This window comes from Phalacrocorax carbo, chromosome 2 (genome assembly GCF_963921805.1).
Source record: "Phalacrocorax carbo chromosome 2, bPhaCar2.1, whole genome shotgun sequence".
In the NCBI taxonomy this organism is placed as follows: Eukaryota; Metazoa; Chordata; class Aves; order Suliformes; family Phalacrocoracidae; genus Phalacrocorax; species Phalacrocorax carbo.
The window spans coordinates 102,328,526-102,352,136 of record NC_087514.1 but is presented as its reverse complement, the minus strand read 5'-3'; the positions used below and the strand labels follow the sequence as shown (position 1 = coordinate 102,352,136).

Genomic DNA, 23,611 nt, shown 5'->3' with positions numbered 1-23,611 from the left:
CCTCACTTGCATATAATAACCAACACCTCACATACAAATCTTACTCATTTGCAGAAGTCTTAAGTGCTTTACCTAGTTAACTAAGTTTTCATTTAAGTCACACTCTGAACTGATAATTAAAACCATTTTATAGGTGGATGAACTATGGAGTTGTCAAAATTTTGGCACCTGACACCTGAATTGAAAGAGATCACTCTGATACCGCCCAAAATCGGCTTAGGAGTTTGCTGAAGGGTTACATGGTAAATGAGGTGTAGGTGCCAGCTGGCTTTACCGTTCCTGCTGACCTGTATGCGAAGTGGGTGCTCAGCTATGGGGTGAATCAGGCACTGAGCCACCCCTCTCATTTAATATTTACAGGCTCGCTGTCCTTGCTGTCACTGGCAGGGAATGCTGTTCGTATGTCAAGTACTTTCAAGCATAGAGAGGCCCAGTTCTTACCTGAATGATTTTGGCTGGTTTTGTGTACCTGTTTTTCTTTGTTTCCCTCAGATGCTTGTTACTTCTACCAGAAGTCAATCCCTATGTTTGTATGATGTGCTGAGGGACCCTTTTGTCAGCTTGAAAGTTACTTAGTGCTTGTTCGGCTGCGGGGAATCCAGTGCTCTGCTTACTCTGACATAACCTTTATGAGAACTGAGGTTCTCTGTGCAAGCACCGAGAAAGCCTCAGTACTAGGCTGAGGAGGCGCGCAACTGGTCTTCAACAAACAGCGGCTGACTTCTTGCTGTTAAAACATGCAGTGCAGAAACACCTGAAAATGTGAATGCTTCTAAACTAGGTTAGGGTGCAAAATCCAACACCTGAGACAAAGGCATTGCTGACGGTTTCTGCACGGGCGCAAGCGAGGCTGTTCCCCAAGCAGTTGCATTCCTTCGCTATGGCACCAATCCAGTCCACACTCCAGCTTCCTCTGTATTGATCTTACCCCTGAGAAATAGCTTATATTGGCAAGAGATTTGACTGCAGCTTCGTCCAGTTCCCCAAATGAAATAAAGTCTGTTTGCCAAATCGGTTCGTTCACCACTATTCTGATGAAGTGGGTTGCGCTCTCTCGTTTTCTCCTCATCACATTTCTGTGTGACACTAATGGCATGGACGAAACCTGGCTTCCATTAGGGAAGCTTAAGGCAATCGTACGCCTGCAGCTGCATTTTGCTAACCTTTGTTCTGTGTCTCTGCAGAAAGAAGTTGTAGTGGCAGCAGAGAGAAGTTCGGCAAAAGCTCGCCTTGGTGGAAGGATTTTCGTCTACTCGCTCTAAAAGGTCATGGTAGCCTTTACGCCCAGGGCACAGCTGGTCTTTTAGTGAAGAATCTCCATACTGTCTGTGATACTTTCCTCAAGCCACACAAATCACTAGACCACACGACAGCAAACTTTTGCTATAAAGATGTCCCAGATAGCTAGATGGGGTCCTAGGCAGTGCTGAGGGAGGGAGGATGGGCACTGTTTTTTAATTGAAGGGGATTATGAGCATTCATGGTGGTTTGGCTTACAAACCAACCAAAACTGTCAGTCATGTAAAAGCACAAATTAATTCTGTTGTGAGCAGTAGCATCACTTAATCTAGAACAAGCAAGCTGGTCAGAAAACCTTTTAGAAGCTGAAACGAGCAGGCAGCTAGATTTTGGTAGTCCTATTTGGCTACCTAAGTTCAGTGTTCAGTGGTCGCCGCCTTTACTGGTCAGATTTGAGTATTTTCTTGACAAAACCAGGAAAGAGTAGCACCTCGTTCACAATTCCTTGCATACTGTGATACAGACGGGGGTTCTAAGATATCAAAAGTTGCTGTCAAAATAATAAGCACGGAGGAGGGGCAGCTCTAAGCCAGACAGAAAGGTGGGTGCCAATCAAAAAGACTGCCTCTGTCTCTGAGCAAGTCTTGAAGCCTCCATTCCGGGTGTAGAACAGCTGGGGCTCCCAGGGAGAAGAGCGCAAGCAGGCTGATTAAGTTTTAGGAAATGCTTTTGCTTTCGCACTCGTGGCTGAGACTACTCTGACACCCTTTCTTTGTATCTTCATGTAAAATTCCATGACCATGGTAATGTAGAATCGTTAACAGCTTTTATTGTTAACAGTATTGTCTTCAACTAATTAACACTAATTTTGTATGACGCAGGTTTAAGAGTGTGCATCAATTACCTATTAAACAACTTGAGCAGCAAGATGTGATGCTCTCTTCCCAACACTAGTCTGTAGACACATACGTATACATACGTATTTCCTCTCTCTTGCCCCCTTCACAAATGTAAAGCATTATTTTTATTTTAAATAACACAAGTCAGTAGAATACCACAGAGTTCTAAAGGTCATACTCCAAGATGACAGACCTCAACTTACCTTCTTAGGAATTCTCTCATGCTGGTTTTTTTAAAAAAAAAAAAAAAGGCAAAGAGAACATTAGCTTGATGTGTAAATCCATTCTGACATCTATTCTGGGGACTTTACCTGCCCAAATAGCAGAAGACTTAAAAAAAAAACCCACAAAATTTTGAACTTTATGAAGGAAGCAACTGGACAAACTGGGTGCACAGTACTTGCCTTACAAATCTCTGCACTGTGGCGCGAGGCAAAATGAGCTGTGTATTTAAGGGCAGAAGAAAAAGTTGTCCTTTTTACATGAAAGTTGATGAAACCAGTATGCTGCGTAGCAATTCCATTCTGCACATACAGCCTCCACTGGCTTTGGTTTTTTTTCTGCGTATGAGCTCAGAGTAATTTCATTGCACATGAATGCATTTTGATTACTTGAATTTTAAGAAAACTGTTAAACATTTGCATATGTCTGTAGAGAAAGGCAGTCTTGTAAAAGATGTGTCTTCCTCTCGGTGCTTTTATTGTGCTTTAAGTCAGTTACGTACAGGAAAAGGAGTCAATACGGTTCACAGAGGCCTCTCTGCGCAGAAAACAGAGCTTGGAAAGCTTATACAAAAGCTTCCCGAACAGCCGCACCAACACGTTTCAGTCCTGGCCTAATGCAACTACAACTCCGTTGAAAACATCAGCATCCATATCCCTTCACACACTGGGGTTTATCAGCCAAAATAAGCGAGCCATTTTTTTCCACTGAAATGCTCAGTTTAGAAGTTTTTTACAGCTCTACCTCCTAAGCAAAAAGGCTGCAAAAAATTCAGCTAAAAACCTCAAAGAACATTACAAACCCCATTTATTTTCTCAAATTCTCATGCCTTTTATATCTGCAGTTGAAGTCACATACAGAACAACCATTTGAAAATAATTATGTACAGCTGATTTTTACCAAACTAGGATCACAGGCCTGCGTATAACTGTAATTTATGTACCCTTTTATTTCCATTTTTGACTTGTTAGTCCTGAGTAAAAAACGTTCACAGCTACAGTCACTGTCCTTTCATCCCTGCCAGTACAGCGAGTTACCTGGTGGCACCTAAGGAGCTGCTCACTGTATGTTACAGAGAGGTTAAAAAACTCCTGATGAGAAACAGACAGTTTGTGACCTGATGTAGGAGGATTCCATGCTCCCTCCTCTACAGACTGAGACAGACCAGTGGAGAACTACGCCCTCAGAGATAAATTCTAAGAAAAAACAGAGATACTGGGCATAATAATTTTACTCCTTCCTTCAGTCCATCACAGGACACCAGGCTTCCACACCCTTTACTAACCCTTACTGTGGCGCAGGCTAGTCCATGCTTCGTCTTGTCTTCTTGGAGAGGAAAGAGGGAACGCGGAGCCCAGCTTAAGAGAAACTTAACAACCGGTCTGTTGATTTTTACCAGCCTTTGAGTCGGTCCTTATGACAACATGAGGAGTAGTTAACCCGCAGCTGTATCAGTGCACGTTGAACTAGTGGCAGACGGCAAGCACAAGTGTGCATGATCAACAGGCCCGCTTTTCCTGTTACTAAAACTGTGTATGTTTTGGGCCTAAATTAATTGTTAAGGAATACCCAAGATAAGTAGCTACATTATAAAACCTGTTATTGCTCACTTAAAATAAGGGAAACTATTATTTCTGGTTACTGCCAATTTAGAGGTGATGCTTTACAAGAGATGCAGGTATGATTTTTGCTGCGGAAAATCTATTCTTGAAATTACAACAGGGACTTAAAAAAAAAAAATCCATTAAAAAGGCCACTTTTGGGGTGGATTTTAGTTTTACATTTGAAGTCAGATTCCTAAATCTGGAGCTTAGAACCAGAGTTATTAATGAATGCTGACTCCTGACATCCTTTAAGCTGAAAATACTGTTCTCTTTAAGAAAGGCCATTACACGAAGAGGTATTTGACAGAAACACCTGAAATTAGAATGCCCAAAAATAAGTACATGTACATGATACAGAAAACTAATAAAACATTTGTGGGGTGGAGGTGAGACTACTGTGGAAAGCATGTTGCTGCTTTCCCTTGTGTTTCTTTCCTTTTGTGTGCGAGTGTTAAAATCTCACCACAGGGTTTTGGCACAAAGTATATATTAAATTAGCAAGCTTAGAAATTCTTGCCGTTTTCAGTAGGGAAGAACAAATGCAAAGAAAGCGTCCAAAGTCCACCCTGTAACAATAAAAGTCTCTTCATTCCTGCTGCTCCTATTGGTTTGTTAATGTGCTTCTGCTCAGCCCAAATGTTTCTGCTTTGAGGTTGTTCTTTATCTCCACTCTTCCAAACGCTGGCTGTGATTTTTTCAAAACTGCAGGAACCTAGGCAAGATACAAAATAGCCTGTGATTACATGAGAAGCTGCTGTATATGCAGCAGAAGGAAATACATCTTCAGAGAGGCCCAAATCCTGATTATTCTCCTCTTATTTTCAGAACACTGTCTCTGTCTTCTCCCTCCCTAATCCCTTTCAGTACATTTCTCCGAGCCAGGTCAGTATGTGCTGGCATCGGTTTTGAGCAACACTTGAGGATAGTCCAGTTAGTTTTAGCCACGGTAAACAAACTACTTCCATCTGCCTCTTAGAGGCGAGGGAGGGAGGGAAGAAGGGGAGTTGATTGGGTGGCCCTTCATTTCTTTCTTTACTTGTAGCAACTTACTTTTGAATCCACTGATGCTTCCCTGTTATGAATATTACAGCACAGAACAGAAGTAGATAACACAGTCGCACAAGCTTTGGCAGGTAAGTGCCAAAAAACAGTGAAAATGACCCACATGAAATCTTGCTAACCTGAAGGCGATCTCCTTGGAAATCTTCATGCAGCTTGGTACAACAGGGCTCTACGATGCCATCAGCACCAATAGCAAAGATAGCTGCTGTGCATGTGAGGAGCTATTACAAACCTCAGACGGGGAGTCAGGACATCACAACCATGGCACCATTCCCCAGAGAGATGCTTCCGCTAGTACCTGTCCTCACTGTCCTTTTATCTTTACCTTCTCCTTTACAAGACAGGAACTACAGATCCAGAGTTAGTGTGTGGGTGGGAGGAGGAGGGCAGCCTCTGTTACATCCCTCATGATGAACAGAGTGCTGCAGCAGCTGAGAACGCAAATGAGGGCTGCTTCTACCACCAGCCTCAGCTTCCCTTGGGCTGCCCCGTGAAAGTAAATACAGTGAGGAACAGACTGCAGCCTCACTTCTGGCAACAGTGAGCAGTATCTTACTGCTCAAGCATCTCATTGCCAGTGCTGGGGCTTCCCACCTCATTCAATCCAGCTAGGGAGAACCTTTGCCTTTGTCAAGGAGCAGAAATGGAGCTGAATTCCCCTGTGCTCGGTGGCCCACTCCTCTACAATGGCTTATTTCCTGCTTTAGAAATGGACTGTACATGCAGGGTCTGACGCAGAAACCCTAGCCAACCATACATACGTGAGGAGGTAGTGGAGGTTCTAGGTGCCGCCCAAGGAAGGAAAGCAAGCGTCGCCATATCAGACCACTTCCCAGAAACATAATCCCCGTCACCAACCAAAATATTCTGGGGTCCTACCAACAGAACGTTCCCATTAGTCATGCAGCTGTCGCTTCAGGAAAGGGATTATCCAAAGATAATCTCTCACTCCCCACCAGTGTTCCCCTCCTTTATGGGAGGAAGTAGTAAACTCTCCACCATCAACAGCCAAGCCCCACCTTGGGAAAAGGGCTGTTTCACAGCAAAGCATTTAATTTAGGAATCATCCCAGTGTACTGTTACCGTCCCATGCAGTTTTCCTTCCTTCATTGGGAAGTCTCGAAATTAAACCCTCCTATATTCAATGGATTTGGCAAGGAAGAAGCCTTTGCTTAGTTTTGGGGTGTTTCTTGTTTTAAAGATAGCATGTACAATTGTAAATTTGTACCCCCCGGTCTAACCCCACCCAGTCAAGGTATAAACACATAACTGACAGTGGAGGATTTCCTCTGGTGTGCTGGCAATGCCCTGGCTGCCTGCCAGATACCCTTGCCATCTGGAAGACAAAGCTAGTCTTTTCAGTAGACTAGACAATCATCAAAGAAACCTTCATACTGCTTTATATTCAGTCCTTATACAACCATAAATTTGTCTTCCCATTTCTTTTCCACGGACACTACACAGAAAAAAGGCTGCAACACTGTGCTGTTAGCCATATATCATTTGCTTACAAGAAAGTGACCACATGAACACATGAATCACTGGACTAAATTTGGACTAAATTATGTTCACATATTACTTCAAATCTGGACCTTGACCTATGGAAAGAATGAAGCTGTACTCAATATAAAATGCAATATAAGAGTAGGGCCCATGTTTTATGTCACTGATAAAGCAGCACTGATTCCTTACCTCTTCAAGAGATGACTCCAAGTTCATACCAAATGCAACTCCTATGAGTCCAAACAGAGAGAGCGAGAAAGTCCCCATAGTCAGCTGCAAGTTCAGTCTCATCATGACATTACGGTGGCTAGAGAAGGGAGAAACATCTGTAAGGGGAACCCAAAAATTGATTTGCTGCCTGAATTCTCAAATTCCACACAGCATGCACTAAAACTAAATAGTGAGAGGAAATCATGCTGGAGTTAGGCAGCCCAGTGACAAAGCTCATGAAACAACAGAATAGAGCGGCTATCGTTTTGAAATTGCTGCATCAGGATACCTCTAAGACAGCAGGTTCTGCTTAATCATCAGCAGACTTTCTAGCCTCGCTCACTTCTTAGAGGTGTATATACACAGGGTAACAGTAAATTTCCACAGAAATTTGTGTTCTCTCACTACTAACAGGCTGGAATTTATATGTCTGTATCCACAGGAAGCAAAACTTTACTGTTACCTTGCAAATGAATATACTTACAAAGAAGCAGAGTCGGTAAATGCTGCAGACTATAAACTTGAGCCTGTTTTGGAGAATTCCATATTCAAGTCTTCCCAAAAGGATTTTTGTGGTTTCCTGATGCAGCACCCACCAACTGCTTCTACAGGTAACTCCCCAGTAAAGAGGAGAACGAATATTAAACACCGGCCTCAAAGACAGAGTGGCACGTGCCTGCAAATGCAAGCTACAATTATTTTTCACTAAGAAAGCTGACTCGTAGTGAGAACTGTAGCATACAGAGAGAAAATATTCCCTCCAAAGTTATTCTCTCATGTAGCACTCGCTCTATGGAATGTACACCTGAACACCCGAGCAGCCTAGCCAGACTCTTAAATAATTCACTTTTGCTGATTTAAGAGTAAACTTTCCTGAGTAGAATTCTATTTTGCCCCCAAATTTGCAGACATTTACCTTTAGTGAGTAGCTCCCCAGAAGGATCTAGAAGCTCAGTTTCTCCTGCTAGGGAGAACTGATGCCTAGCTAGAAAGGTTTTTACACATACCAATTAGGGTGTCTTGTTGCTTTGCTTTATCCAGTTCACTAATAAGAAAAGTGCAACGTAGCTTCTTGTGCTGTGACTGCAAGTCCATTCAAACCCTCTTGAAGACGGAATTCCCCAATTTCCCTTGCAGGCAGATTTGGGAAAGACCAGGCAGCATTAAATGCTGCTCAGCTTTGGGCAGTACTACAGGTAGGGTAGCTAACCTGTCCAGGTTGATAAAGATTATGCTTTCTGAGTCGTCAATCAGTACTCTGAGTTCGCGAGCTTCATTTGCAAGATCTTCTGCTTGTCTGTAGTAGTTCTCCAGCAGCAGCTCCATTTCCTCTGCATGGTCAATCCCAGACGTACTCTCCTCACTGTGAGCAAAAATGTGTATTTTTCTGGTTAGCTCCATGTTGTACAGAAGCGTGTTAGTGATGTGTTAAGACAAGCACACAAGAGTTGTGGGGAACAGCAAACAAGAGTGCTGTTAGACACTAGATATCAAAATACAGTCTTTTCAGTGAGGAACTTCCAACCATACCATCAGCTTAAAATAAAAGGCATATTTTTATATCTATCAGCTGATCAGCAAAGGCAGTCAATTATTCTGAGTAGAGCAGTTAGCATTTGATGTGCTCGAGGCATGCACAGCACCACAAATCTTACTTTTTCAGATATTAAGAAGTTATAAATTCTATATTATTTATAAAGTTTATATTACTATAGACGTTTTTATTATTTTTAAGTTATTATAAGGTGCTGACAATTTTGAAAGGAGATGTTTAACTTCTTGGTGCCCTCAAGTGGTGGAAGCTGGTAACGGTGCAGTCAAAAACTCCAAGAATGAAACATAACCAAAAGTCAACACACAAACAATTACATGGCAAGGGAGATGTTTTACATGTATATTCAAATAGTTTAGTTGTAGGGTGTTTCAGCTGTACACGGTAATTACTGCAAAACGTTTTTGGGAGCATGAAGCAGCTGAAGAGTGAGCATCAAATGGAAGATGCTACTCTCTAAGTGGCGCAGCAGCTTTCTCTGGAACAGGTATGTATGTTTCTGGCAGTGTCCTGGATTGTTCATCATGTAGATGAAAGCCCAGGCACCTGAGATCCACAAGAGCTTGGAAATAGCAAAGCCAGGAATATTCTTCGTCATTTTTTCTTTTGTAATATGACCTCATTTCTCCAGAGAGACTAAACTTTTTAAAGGATCTCCTCCTGGCATTGCTGACTGTTAAAGGAAGCTCTCTGAAATGGTTTTCCAAGAAAATAAGTGATATGTTTTCAGAATCAACCGATGTAAGCTCCCTGAGAACCTTTAAGAGAGCCCCTAGTTTCTCTCTGATGGGGCAGAAACTGAATGGGCTGATTTTAAAGCCCTTCAGAACTTGAGGTTTTTATTGCATGCAGATGAGAGGAGTTGCAGACTTGAAAGCCTTAGAGTACTATCTCCTGTGTTATAGATTCAGCTCAAGGTCTTATTCGATGAGTATCTTTACACTGGCTCCTCTGTGGATATACAAAGGGAAACAACAGGCATATGGCCTTCAAAATAACTGACACCTGGTTTGCTTTCATTAACTAGCCTCCATTTGTCTCATGAGTCTTTGACAGTCTGCCACCCCTTCACACAGATACGAAGTCTGCCTCATCTTTCCGGGCTCAGCTCACCATTCCTGCTGCAAACGATCTCTGATGGCACCTATGTGCCTAGCTGGGTTCGACCACACCTCCTCAGGCTTTCTGAGTTCATAAAATACCACACATCACCCGCATCAATCCTGGAGCCAAAAGAGCTGCCCACACACTGCCAGCCTGCCTGCAAATGTGCTGTCGTGGCTACTGTTTCCTGGAGTGCCTCATCGACGGACTGCCTCACCGCGCCCTGCAGCACGGCTCCTGCATTCTTCACACAGCCTCCCCCCACCGTGCAATGGTGTCTGAAAGAAGTCATGACTTCAGGTTTCTCCAGATGTGAGAGTGTAAGGTGACCTTGGTATCTTTCCTAGATGTTCCCTACACATTGTCTACGACGAGGCAAGAGAAGATTTGCCAGCAGCTTGCGTTAAGCCCAAAGGAAGGCTGTAAGCAAAACCAGGATGAAGACCAGCCGATGGCTCAGGAGCTGCCTGGAATTCAGAGCCCTCCCAATACTGCTCCAGCAGATGCATTAGAAATGCCAACTGCAAACCACTTCCGGAATACTGAGTTTCTGCTGCACGTTTAGACTATGCTTTGCAGGGCAAGAAACTTATCTCCTGATTTCAAACCCATGCTGCTGGGTGAACAGTATTAATATCCACATGCAACATGGTTAGGCGAAAGTATTATTCAGCAACTTCACACAGGACCCTGAAAGGTAGTTTCTGTTATCTGCTTAAACACAGAACATGTCTGTATGCCCAAGATTTAAATACAGTTCAGCCCAAAACATCATCTTTTTGCTCTTTAGTTTTCACAGCGACTAGTGGTGGTGCTGCTGTGTGTTGTCTTTCACCATGATTTGAGAAAGTGCAACAGGACTATTTCTGCATGTACATTTTCCCTGAAATGCTGCTCTTCAAGGTGCACAAGATTGTTCCAGAGCCTCTTTCCTTCAGGTTCTCCTGGTGAGCAAAAAGCTAGAAGCAAGGTGCTCAGAACACTTCTAACAAAGGAAGTGTGGTATCTGACCTATTCAAGACAAGCTTTAAAACCTGCCTGTTTTTTTAGTGAAACTGAAGAAAATTCTCCCAGAAAGTGTTAATTTGTATTGAAAGATAATACTTGCTGCTTCTCCTCCTGCCATCCTGCTCCCATCCCATTACGTACTAGATGAGCTGGCCTATTATGCCAAGAACTATTTGAAACTGCATAATGACTAGTGCTAATGGAGTCTCTCTCCAAAATGGTGAATACAACCATTTCTGAAGCGGCAAGCGTTAGGGCTTTAAAAAATTAGAAAGTCTTTTTCTTTCTGCTTTTTGGCAGGGAGCACCCAGCTTAGTGTTCAAGTTCTCCTCAAACAAAACACACTGTTAAAAAAGTATGTGGTTTCAAAATATACATACAATACTTGTGGATCAGTCCATTTAGATAGACAGAGCTCTTCTATTAATTCTTCTTCATCTAAGATCTCCAGAATTGTTTCTTTGAAAACTTTAAGATCTGTTTCCAGTTCTGACAAGCTGAAGAAAGAACAGGCAAAAGGTCAAGTAATCCCCACTGGCACCAGTGCACAAAGGTAATCTCTAAATGGGGTTGCCAGCCAGCACCCTCGCCAGATGGAGCAGCCAGGAAAGACTTCCTTGCAGGGTTCTAAGAGCTCCTTCAAAAAATTCTCTACAGACCACATACTTAGCAGTGGTGGTGATCTGCCTGGGGACCAGCGAGCTACAGACCCACACCAAAAGGGATTCCCATGTGTTTTCTGGATATATTTGTAAGTCAGAAAAAAAACAGCGCTCCGTGAGTATGTAGCGAGTGCATATTTGCGCTGTTGTACCAGAGAGGCTAATGCATGAAGGTACCAGTGCATTAGTACTAATAACCTTAAAGCACAGATCCAAAGGCTAATCTTGTTTTACATTACGGGGAACATTTTCATTATGTTGTTTTGTTCTCTTACGTATTATTTTGTTCTGTCAGATGCTATTTAAGAAGCTCGACTGTATTTCTGACAACTCGGAATAGATTTCCCTTTTTCCGGTTCTCCCCGCATCACTAGGAACTCCATCTACCAATTTTTACATTTACAAATAAGATGCACGACCCAGCATTACAGTAATCTAGGAAATTAAATTAGATACCATTTTTCTAACATTTCATTGCATATAATTTTCTATGGTCATCTTCTAGTCTCTTCACAGCTTACTCTTATTTACCTCTTGCCATTTTGCAGGAGAATGTGTAGTTTACTCCTATCCACAGACAAAAGCTTGGGGTCCACTAGAGCTTCCAGTGTCTCAAGGATCTGAGGCTGCAAAGTGTTAAGTCTCCCCTGCAGTTTGCTGATCTAGATAACAACACGATCCTTCATAAGAATTAAAGCAATCCCTTTAGAATGACTTGGGCAACTGACTCCTGTCTCTGAACACAAAATTCACAGTAACACGCAGTTAAGACAATCTGCTTTCTAATGCCCCAGAAATACTTGCTATAGGGATACCCCTTACAAGATAAAGCCGGTGCAAAATACAGTATTTTATAGAAGTGATTTGCACTGAACTGAAACCCAGTGACAAGCACACCAACAAGGCTGATAAAGCTAACACACTGGTTGTCGAGGAATATCATATTAGCATTAGCAAGCACAGGCTTTTAAGGATAGCTAGAAATCATTATCTGACTCCTGCCCAAGAGGCCAAAAACCTCAGCACTTTTGTGTGACTTCCATTTCAGCTACGGCATGTCTCCAGAAAGGTACTCTGATTGCTTTTTTAATTGTTCAAATGATAGTGAAGCCATTGCATCCAACTAGTGCTTTCTTGGGAACGGAATGGAAACACACATACATAGAAAACCATAAAAACTAAAGCAACAAAAGCCGAAACCAAAACAGAACTCCTAGAGTAAGTGCGTAATACATAGACAAATGCATATGTATAAATATTAACACAAGAATAAATTAATACTGTCCTTTCTATGAAGAAACAACCTCCAAAACAATTTAAGTAAACATGAGATAGCTCACCCGGTACTGCAGGATTGCTTCTATGGCTCGGAATTCAAAGGGCAGGGAATATGTAACTAGTTGACCTTCCCCAGCCAGCTGAGATGCTAGTTCATTGAAGAGCCAGTGTTCCAGATTTAAATTACGATAATCTAGTATCAGAAGAAACTCTGGTGTTATGACAGCCTTCAAGAACTGAAAAAGACAGTACATGTAGGAGTCTGAAAAAAACCTCTCTGAAGATTTGTCATAACTCTGTAGTATATTTGATAATTTAGGCTTTGATAAAGCCACTCTTCAAATGTATTTTCAGGCAGGAAAATAACAGAATCTCATGCTAACTGCTAACTAGTGGATTCCCCATGGTTCAGACACAACACTGTCCCAGCGGTGGTGTGACTGAGAAGAGGCTCCTCGTAAGCCTTTACTTCTAGGACTATGTTAGTAATGTTTCTCCTGTGGTCAACTAGGAAAATGGTCATTAACACATAGTACTGGTAAACCCATACCTCTGATTGCTAGGTACAGCTCCAAAGACACATTTACTGCTGGACTGCACATCACAGAGAACTGGTATTAGAAGAACTGCGCAAGAAAACGCAAGTGCAAGGATAAGACATGGTTCACGTTTACACTCAGCTATAGGGAAACCCGTTACCTCCATTCTCAGGATGATCCTGTTGTTCCTAGTAGCGATGCTCATTAGGTGCTGAAATCTTAGATCTCGAGCTTGAAGACCCAGTTCCTGGTACAATTCTGTTTTCTTCTTTTCTATCATAAAAATAGTTTTAGATTAAGACATTTAGGGGACAAGCGTACATTTTAGTGTGTAACTAAGTCCTGCAAAATAAAAAAAAGCTCTGCTATCTTTAAAATAGTTTTCCTCCCATTGATTCCTCAGTGTAATTTACTTTTTCTGAAGTTTAGATGACTGTATCTTGAGAGGAAAGAGAAAAATTCTAGATATAAGTGAAAAAGTTGGCTGTGACAATTCATTTAATATCAGAAACCAAGCGACTCATTTGAGAAAGCACATGCAATGCTACAGGAAGGGAAATACAAGACAAGGAGAGTAGCATGCTGGTCAAAAAGGAAAAAGACAAAGAAAAGACAAAGTAAAAATGACCTTCCTGTGAGAGACTGTATACATTATTTTCAAAATATTACTTAAAAATATACAAAAATTGTAAAAATAAAGGTGCTATGAAGGCCAACAGAAGGCAGCAAAACAGAGGAAACATTGCAACATCCCAAATAAACACAGTGAAGTATCCCAAACATAATTTTCTACCCCACGTAGATTCCCAGTTGAGCTTTTCTGCATTGGACAAGGAAACAAGGCAAACAAAAACCAAACAAACAAAAGTACAATGAAGACTCACCAAAATAGGTAGTATTACCCTCTTTGTCAAGCTTCATCTAAAGGAGTAGAAAAAAAATATTTTTTTCACAGAACTACTATAAAACACGAAATCAATTTCTTAAATTGTTTGCCCTTGCCTAGAAATCAAATGGTAAATGTTATGAAGAAAAAGCAACTTTTTATGCCCTCTCATCCAATTAAGAAAAATATTGCACCGAATTGCTTTCACTGTGTTTCTATATTTCACTGTGTTTGTATACACACCAAACAAAACCAGTGTCCTCTGCCCGCCCATGTTCCTACATAAACCTCAAGAAGGAGGTGATTTACAGAGGATCAGACTTAGAACAGAGTAGAATAGAATTAACTAGACTAGTCTATTTCAGTTGGCAGGGACCTACAATGGTCACCAAATCCAACTGCCTGACCACTTCAGAGCTGACCAAAAGTTAAAGCATGTTGTTAAGGACATTCTCCAAACGCCTCTTCAACATTGACCAGCCATGGGGCATCAACCACCTCTCTAGGAAGCCTGGTCCAGGGTTTGAGCACCCACTCAGTAATGCACCACCTCCTCATGTCAAGTCTAAACCTCCCCTGGCACAGCTTTTAGCCCTTCCGTGCATCCTGGCACTGGATACCAGGGATCAGCAGGAAATCTTACATTTTGGATTACAAATGATGGTATTTCCTCTGTAGCAATCTAAAAAGTTTAAAAATAAAATTTAAAGAGTACCACAAATTGGTTACTTAGGCCTTGTGCCTGTGTCAAGTACTGCATTAATATGCTCTTCAGCTAGTAACCTGCATCTAAATCCTTCTTGGTTTAGCACTTGTCATTCAGATTATTCATTTAACACTTGTATCACCTAGCAAAAGTATTTTATTGGAAAAACAGCAATGTCTGGGTCTGGTTTAATCAGAAAGTTTGCTGTTTTGCTCATAAACCGTGCAGCTGGATTACATATTACTGGCTTTAAAACTAACTTTCTGTGAATTAAACATACCTAAGCATACATTCCAGTAGAGCTGCAACAGGGGTTGCACTGCCACAAGGACCTAGCTGCATGCACCTTGTTGCAGAATGGCTGCTTTTTGTTCTCCACAAGGAGGCCTTACCTTCCCTCACATGCACTAACAATGTCAATTAAGCAGTTTCCAAATGGCTTTCAGACTCATATTAAAAAAGAATATATAGGGAGCTACCAAGACACAGGAATATTATTTCCAAAAGGCATGACAAGTTTAACAAGAAACCTTCTGACTGAAGTATGTCTAAAAGTTGACCTGCCTTCACAGTTAAAGCAAGAGTACTTTCAGCAGTTGCTGGATCTTAGAAAAACATCGTGATGAACACTGTATACCGTAACTGTTCCTCAAATCAGAATTCCTTAAACCAACAATTTAGAACTAGGGGTGTTCTCTGAGAGACTAATCAATCTGCTCTTATGATGCTTTATGAAAAAAAAAGTGCGAGCACCATCATCTTGCAGAAGCTTCCCTCGTTGGTGGGAACGCCTGCACGTACTTACCACTGCAAAAACAGGAGACACGCTGGCTAAAGTGGCTTGGGAGGCCTCTGTTGTGGCACGCTGATAAAATTTACCTGAAGAAAGACAAGACAAGACGTTTGTACTTCCAGCACACTGCGCTTTTCCTTTAATTACGCGGTGCCCGGCTGTAAGCTGTCCACATAAGGCACTGGCACACAGACGAAGCAGCACTGATGGTGAGAAGGCCCCTACAAGCCCATCCCACGCCCCGCGGATGGCGGGCAGGTACCGCACCAAGCGCGGCTACCGCCGGCTCGGCTTTCCCCTCCCCTGCCGAGGGGTCACCTCCCGCCCGCGGCCGCACAGCGAGGCCTGCAGAGGGGGCCACTCCAGCCTCCCCCGCCCGGCACCGGGGCCCGGCCCGCGCCATCCCATCGCCGCCGCTTACCCGCCCAGCGCAGCCCCCGTGCGCACAACGGCGGCGGCACCGCCAGCCCCGCGGCCCGGCCGCGGCCCGGCGGCAGCCCCAGGGCGGCCCGCAGGCGGCCGCCGCCGCCCGCCCAGCCGCGAGGCGCCCAGCAGGAGCAGCAGCAGCAGTAACCGGAGGCGCCGCGGCCCGGCGGGGCCCCGCGGGGGAGGCCCAGGCCGCGGGGAAGCAGCCCAGGACGCAGCATCGGCGCGCAGGCCCCGCGCAGCGGCCCGGCCCGGCCCGGCTCCCGGCGCGCAGCCGCGGCGAGGGAGGAGCCCTGAGGGCGGCTGGGGGCCGGGCCGGGCCGGGCTAGGCCAGGCTACCGGGCGCGGCTACAGCCCGCCTCTGGCAGCCGGGCGGGAAATGCTCAGGCCTTGCCGCCGGTAAGGGGCCCCGAGGGGCCTCCGTAAGGCCCGGGCAGCCCCGGCCCTGCGCCGGCCGGCGAGAGCGCGCTGTAACGCGCGTAACGTGCTGGTGGCTGGGATTTTATTTCTAAAGATGTGGGGTTTTTCTAACTGTAGAACAAATCTGCCCCCACGAAAGGTCTTGCAATGACAGTTCTTTGCCCTACTTGTGTACCTAAAGCTGCTTGGTTGAGACTTCCAAGTGTAATTAGAATCGTAGAATCACAGAACCATTAAGGTTGGGAAAGACGTCTAGGATCATCAAGTCCAACCATCAACCCAACACCACCATGCCTCCTAAACTGCGTCCTGAAGTGACATGTCTACACATTTCTTGAATGCTTCCAGGGATGGTGATTCCACCACCTCTCTGGACAGCCTGTTCCAATGCCTGACCGCTCTTTCAGTAAAGAAATTCTTCCTAATAACCAGTCTAAACCTCCCCTGACGCAGCTTGAAGCTGTTTCTTCCTGTCCTGTCACTGGTAATTTGGGAGAAGAGACCACCACCCACCTCACTATAACCTCCTTTCAGGTAGTTGTAGAGAGCAATAAGGCCTCCCCTCAGCCTCCTCCAGACTGAACAACCCCAGCTCCCTCAACCTCTCCTCATAAGACCTGCTCTCCAGACCCTTCACCAGCTTCATTGCCCTTCTCTGGACACGCTCCAGCACCTCAATGTCCTTCTTGTACTGAGGGGCCCAAAACTGAACACAGCATTCGAGGTGCGGCCTCACCAGTGCTGAGTACAGGGGCACGATTGCTTCCCTACTCCCACTGGCCACACTATTCCTGATACAAGCCAGGATGCTGTTGGCCTTCTTGGCCACCTGGGCACACTGCTGGCTCATGTTCAGCGGTCAATTAGTAACATACCATTAATTAATAAAATACCAGCTTCTATATTATCTTTACTCTGCATTTTTCCTGTGAAAAAGGCTCATGCAGATAGCGGGGACATCCTTTGCTTGGTTGGTTCTGCTGAACAGTATAAATCAGCGTGAAGGCAAAGCCCGTGTCCAAAGCCCTGCAGCAGGACGTGTTATCAAAATGTACTTTCAGTGCTTGTTGCTACTTAGTGAGGAAAGAAAAGAAGAAGTGGCTGCCCCAACAGGAGCACAGAAATCTAAGCGCTGTCCTGAACACGGGTCTGAGTTTTGAAGACAAGGGGGTCGGGGCCAAATTCTGCTCTCGGCTGGGCTGCAAGTTAAAGGGGAGTCACCTGCAGGCAGACACTGTCCTCTCCTTTCCTACGCCACATCACCCGTGCATTTGTGTGGGTGTCTGTACGTACATACATCAGTATGTACATAGATGAGCATTTGTTCAAAGCAGATTCACATGTACAGAATCAGAACGATGGTTTACACACATTCTGCACAAAGATAAATGACTTCACAAGGAAGTAATTTAAAAAGTTCCTTAGTAGCTATATACAGCATGTATGTCTAGACTGAAGCCATCAAAGGTTTTCAGTTTTAGGGTAAGTGTGCCTGAATGCAAATGTTGCCCCCCTTTATCTTTGATAAAAAGCTGAAATCTACTTAAAGGGAGTACTGTATCTCTAGTTTTGGTTAATCACAGCAGGTGGCAGTATGTACAAGACTAATTTAATACTCTTGGCTGTCAGAGGTACTTAAAGAAAATTTGGAAATACCAGACAGACAGCACAAAAAGTACCACAGGAGAGCAGGAAACAAACACGCACCGTTGCTGGCAACTAACAGCAGCTTATGTTGACTCTCCATGTTTGGAATGCAAAAGCGAGGGAAACGTCTGAAGAATATCTGCCAGAAATTTACATTTAATGAATTTACAGTAAGTCTCACACAGCTGACATTTCACACCCTTCAATAAAAAAGGGAAAAGACTGGATTGATCTATTTGTTTTCCTTTGTCCGTCTGTTACTTTGGCAGCTCACGCAACAGAAGTGTTGGAAATAAGATGACATAACTTCACACTGAATATATATTGATACGAACTTTGATATGTACAATATAATAGACCAGTATACCAGTAAGTATTGGTGTTGTATCTCATGATAGCTGCATCATCAGTCATCATCGTACGTGTCTGGAAGGGAAGGCAGTAACCAAATATCACCTCTGTCTTCGGAGGTGAAGGCAACACATTAGTGTGAACTGGCAGCCATGGATAAGTCATGAGGCACAGACAGAATGTATTTTATACTGCTGCTGACAAAAGATAACTGGAGATCTAGAACTGCCATCTATTCACTGCAGCTCTAAACACCAATGAGCTGCTTGTTGCTTCTGCTGCATGCGTGTGGCAGGTATCCTGTCTGTCCTGCAGTGCCAACCTTTGGGGGCAGTTTGCTCTATTTCATAAAAAGAAAAAAAAGGGTCACACTCATCTGCTGTGTGTTGGAGACGACACGAACGGGCATGAGGGCTGTTCTGCATTCAGCCAAAATGAGAGGTTAGCTCCTGCGCAGGCTTGCTTAGCCATGAAATTGCCATCCAAATCAGAAGCCATTTGTGAGGTTGAATTATGTGAGCAACTAGTTCCACTGTCAGCTGAAAGTCAGACACGAGGGACTGGTCTGATTGCAGTTGGGGTGGAGATCGAGCAGAAACACTGAACAAAAACACAAAGAAAATCATAGATATCATCAGAAGAGTCCTTATAAACCTCAACTAAAGAAAAGCTCTGAGAAATTTTTGGTAAAATTATAGTAGAAGGGCAAGCCGATGTCTGTCTACAGAGAAATTACTTTCTAGTGTATGATTTGTACATTTAATCAATCCCATTTATATACAAATATGTGCTTGAACCTATTACCTGTTTCTTCTCCTAAACCAAATGCTTGCAGGAGCCCCATTTTATTCATGTTGAGGGGGAAAAAAAAGAACAAAAGAAACCCCCAATCAAAACCCAAACAACAGATTAACCAAAAAACATGTTTGCTTCCAGACAGCAGGTGAGTGTCTAGTGGATGCTGAGTGCAGCTGAGTAAGAAGAGAGAGTGAGAAAAGGAAAGACTCCATGGAAAACTTAAAATACATAATATTAACATTTAGAATAATTCCTCTTATGTGAATGAATCAGGAATACTCAGCTGATGATCTCAGGTGCCTTGATGAAAGGTAGCTACAGTAACACACTGAGAAATCTTTGCCTAGAAAGGATGGCTGCGCTTTCATTACAAGACCACATGAAAGATATATTTCAACTTTTTCCCTACTGGAGCTAACCACCTGGAATTTGTTTCTCCATGGAGAGTGTTTCCTCATGTGCCTCTAAGGGTTTGCCAAAGCCTTTTCCACATGTAACCCTTTATCATCTCAGCTGTCCCAAGAATACTGTCAGAAAACACCTGTGTCATCAAAAGCTGTTGCTTAAACTGTGATTGTCTAATGCTTTTTCTTAAGCAAAAATTATGGATCCTGATATTCTAAGGAGTTTTTGATCTGGCAATTGTATAAGTAGGTGAAATTGCTATGACATAGGGTTTAAAATTTACAGCTGCATCAGTACATCAGTATTTTGTTTCTTCCAGTTAGTGTGTATGCATGGGAGTTGAACCATAATTTATATACCTTAAACTGTCAGTGCAACAGTCTGATTACCCCAGAATTACAAATGGGAATAAAGTGTCTGCTATTGCTTAGTCTGATTTTAGATAAGCTGCACAGAGGTGTAGTTATTAAGTGTGATTCTCAGCACTGTGTGCAATACAAGCAGCTGAATTTTGTTCTCTGTGTTGACAAATGTTAGCCTTAACCTTTCTGTATATTCTATCAGTCTTTCTTCAGCACTGGGACATGTTCCTGTCCTCATGTTTTGCGATCACTGAGCCTTGTCAGGGACCTGCAACAAGCTGCAATCTTTCCTGGTCCAGAAATGGCAGAGACCTAACAGCATTTTACTGCAGAAAAAGTGACCCTGTTTGATGCTGTGTCGGTATGCCATGGCTCTGTTCTCATCACGTCCTCCAATGTGTGCCTGTTACCTGACCTCAGCTCCATCATGATCATGACACACGACCTGACTGATATGGTCTTGTCCATCAGCCTCAAGTAAGACGAGAGGTCTGACATTACTCTCTCATAAAAAGATTATGTGTCTCTACATTTATCTTAACTGTGTCAGGGGGTTCAGCAGCTTGTCTTGTTACTGTTGAGAATGTGATAGGAGATAGCTTAGAGACTGAAACAATAGCGGGGATGAGAGGTCAGGCCCTGGGAAGGCTAGAAGGAGCAGATTCTTGTGGATGAAGGCTCTGCTACCACAGGCTGCAGTGTTTGAGCTTTTCTTAGCTTTCGAGCAGTGGTCGTACTTAGGCACATGCTGACTTTATACTGCATTGGAAACACTCTGGTTTTGTTTTGCTTTGTTGCTATTACTGAAGAAAATAAAAGGTATTGTTCTGAAAAGGTTGGTGTGAAATGGTGAGCTCCGTAGTATGTGGTGGGCTGGATGGTTGAGTGCTTTTCAGTGGCTGAATTTGGAAGTGTTGACTTAAGAGTAAGAAAACGGTGAGATTCCACTGCAGCACAAGTAAAGGGATAGAGGGCAGAAATGGAATCAGCAGATTTTGAAAGATGAAGTCTTCAGATGCATAGCTATTAGCTACGTAAAGGTTAAACTACGGGTAAAATTCCACACAGCAATTCTTCAAAGCATTCAGAACATACTTCCAGTTTTGGACAAAGATTTTGCCCACCAGTTCTAGGCAGCTGTAAGGGGTATTTTATTGCAGTCCACAAAAGTGACTGTAACTAGCATGGCCATAGGTAAAGCCCAACAGTATTTTGGAATAGCACAAGTGTCAAAATGGGTGCACGAGGCAAATATTCAGTGGCTTATTCCTAAGCCACAGATGTGCGATTGCAGACTAGGCCTAAGGTCACCAGAAGTGGTAGAATCTAGCACAAAATTGCATATAGTTGATGTATCACTACTTGACTGCAGAACAGCGTGAAGGTCACCAGCATTTTTGGTTTTTACACATATGCATATTTTTATCACAAATTTTCTTTTCAGTTTGCAATAGATCAATGTTAAACACTATTAATTCGAGGACGGTAAATGCTTGGATCTCCCCTTTATTAGTTAGAAGAAAACCAGCAGCAAGCAGAGAAATTTAACCGTTAACCAATAACAGTAGCGTATTTGACTTCCCTCACCCTGAAATTGCTCTTTTTGTAATGGTTAACTGCCCTGTTGTAACTCACAGCAGGGGGGTAGTTTTCACATCAAAGGAGGTAAGATAAAAGGAAAGAAAAATTCCTTCCATCACATGTGCTGAAATCCATTTGGAAGAACAATCACTACCGTACACTAAACAATTCCAGGTAGGGAGGTCTAGAACAGTTTTTGTCTTGTGCCAATCAGTGGGGAAAAGGGACTGCTAAAGGAATTCAGTTTGAACTTAAGGAATTTTCTGTTTATTTTCTCTCCAAGGTGTAGCAAAAATCCAGTGGAATCAAAGTTTCTGTATGTTATTATGCAGCTTCCTGGAAAAAGCAAAGCAGATAGCATCAAAAAGCATAGCCAAAAGTCATGTCCCAAGCACGTCTGAACTGTTTTCAAGAAAAGAAAACTTATCTGTAGTCAGAATTTGTTTGGACACATCAGACTCTACTCTGATCATTGAATAAGCCCATAAAATGCATGTGTGATTGATTTTTTACAATTTTTAATAATCTGAGGAGATTTAAAAAAAATCTACGAGTGTGATAATGCAAAATCCAAAGTTACTTCCCAAACATTGGACAGTCTGGAGGTGTTTGGATCAGAATTATCAAGGAAAATGCAGCTTCAAGTGGATTGTTTACAAAGTTTTTTGAATAGTTTAAATTAAAAATGGTGTCAGGATGATTTCATGATCTGATATATTCATCTGTGAAATCTAAGGGAGTCTTTTGATGATGGTATAGGTTGGGTCCATTCTTAATATGTATATTATTACATTTTTAATATATCCTGTATTTTATCTTCTATGTAGAGTTATATAAATTGACTTAGGAAAGAGTGCAACATTAACCCAATTTGACCTTACGTTATGGTCTTTGAACCACAAATGTGTTATTTTACATTTTTGTCTACTGTTTTTCTGTTTCCTTCTGTTGATGTATTTTTGTTAAAAAGAAATTGTTCCCGAGAATATCCTCCTGATTTGTTAGGCTACTGTCATGGTGTATTTCGAATCTGAGCTTGGTTTAGTGGGGCAAGTCACCCCGAGTTTGATTAACTGAAATTATTCAGACAGAATTGCAGGTTTGTGCCAGCTCAGCAGAATTGATATTAGCTCTTGTGATAGATCCCAGATCCTTAAGAGAACAAATTATAACAGACTCACTCAACCCCAGAATGACAGGAGTACTGAAAAGCTTTTAAATATTTCAGGAATGCAAATAACTAAATAAACTTACCCAAATACTGGGGGAGTGCAGGTTAGTTTTGTGTTACTAGGGAATTGTGCCCATTCAGATGGTAGGATGGGGGAAAAGCACCCGAACAGCATCTATAACATTTACATATCATCTGAAAAAGACATTCAGAGGGCATCATTTTAGTAAGCGCATTAAAAAAATCACTTGCCCATACATATACACTATTAATTTGTGGAGTCCAAGAGCCTAATTTCAACCCCACTGGTAAGTTGTTTTCCCTGCAACATCACAGCCCAGCTTTATTTCTGAATTGTGGCAAACGTAAACAGCAAATGGCAACAGGTGACCTGGAGCGAAGGTACAGTTTTCAGGTGGGATTTTTAATAACCGGCAAGAAAAAAAATAAGAATGGAATGAATAACGGTAGGAATGATTTTTTAGTGGTTCCTAGGCTTTGTCCGTGGACCATCCTACACACAAGTGGTAGTTGTTGATGTTAATAATGAATCAAAGGCAAAATCAGGCACCAAATTACTAAATCTCCAGTGGAGAAAGCATTTATCGTAATCAGCAAAAGAATACAGAGAAGAAGCCAGGGCAGAGAGCCTGGGGCAGTCACTCATGCTGTAGAAACTGCCTTTTGGTGGCAGCTGTGGCTTGTCCTTGCCTCCACGCCAGGCCAGCTGCCTAGCGTTTTCGTGACCTTGATCTGGGAGGTCTAGTGAAAGTCTGTTTTATTCTTGAGAGTGGGAAAAGCTGACCCCTTTAGTAAGAAATCCCAAGAAGAACTGGCCACATGTGAACGAAATACATGTTTTCAGCCACCCGTCTCCACCCCGGCGGGGCCAAACGCAGCACAGCGACGGGACAGGCGCCAGGGGGCCGCCGCCGCCGCCAACTCCCGCCCTTCACGCCGGGACCGGAGCCCGCCAGGAGACGGTCTTGGGGGCGGTTAATGCCTGTCACACCCCTGTGAAGGGCGGCCTCTGTGCGAGGCACCATTACCGGCGGGTAACGGCCTCTGGCCGGCAATCCGCCTCGCGCGGAACCGCCATGTCGCGGCAGCTCCGCCTCGCCCTGCCCGCCCTCGTCTTCTCCCCGCCCCGCCGCCCCTGCTCGCCCTGGGAGCGCGGAGCCGG

At 43.3% G+C, this 23,611-nt stretch overlaps 2 protein-coding genes and 1 long non-coding RNA gene across 9 annotated transcripts in view; 1 reads left to right on the top strand and 2 right to left on the bottom strand.

Moving 5' to 3' along the window:
• The window catches only part of GPLD1 (glycosylphosphatidylinositol specific phospholipase D1), a 38,132-nt gene extending 24,976 nt beyond the window's left edge, over window positions 1–13,156 (top strand). For all 5 annotated transcript variants that reach the window (XM_064443721.1, XM_064443722.1, XM_009500798.2 and 2 more), the window contains one exon: window positions 1,185–13,156. In XM_064443721.1, coding sequence (XP_064299791.1) covers window positions 1,185–1,262 — 78 coding nt within the window. In that variant the 3' untranslated portion in view covers window positions 1,263–13,156. The remainder of the gene's footprint in view (window positions 1–1,184) is intronic.
• Window positions 3,151–15,975, bottom strand: MRS2 (magnesium transporter MRS2). 2 transcript variants are annotated; one of them, XM_064443725.1, is made up of 11 exons: window positions 15,689–15,972; window positions 15,280–15,353; window positions 13,767–13,803; window positions 13,043–13,155; window positions 12,406–12,579; window positions 11,597–11,727; window positions 10,784–10,900; window positions 7,950–8,102; window positions 6,719–6,836; window positions 5,788–5,901; window positions 3,151–4,676 (listed from the first exon to the last, which is right to left on the bottom strand). In XM_064443725.1, the coding sequence occupies exons 1-11, from the start codon at window positions 15,912–15,914 to the stop codon at window positions 4,566–4,568; spliced, it is 1,368 nt and encodes a 455-aa protein (XP_064299795.1). In that variant the 5' UTR covers window positions 15,915–15,972; the 3' UTR covers window positions 3,151–4,565. The 2 variants fall into 2 exon arrangements, with proteins under 2 accessions (XP_064299795.1, XP_064299796.1); XM_064443726.1 differs by lacking the exon at window positions 10,784–10,900 and having other exon boundaries at window positions 15,689–15,975.
• Window positions 15,976–18,454: 2,479 nt separating this feature from the next.
• On the bottom strand, window positions 18,455–23,572 carry LOC135312010 (uncharacterized). 2 transcript variants are annotated; one of them, XR_010371626.1, is made up of 3 exons: window positions 23,176–23,572; window positions 22,512–22,623; window positions 18,455–18,711 (listed from the first exon to the last, which is right to left on the bottom strand). It is a non-coding gene; the product is annotated as an uncharacterized LOC135312010 (long non-coding RNA). The 2 variants fall into 2 exon arrangements; XR_010371627.1 differs by lacking the exon at window positions 18,455–18,711 and adding an exon at window positions 21,167–21,593.
• Between the last annotated feature and the right edge of the window lie 39 nt (window positions 23,573–23,611).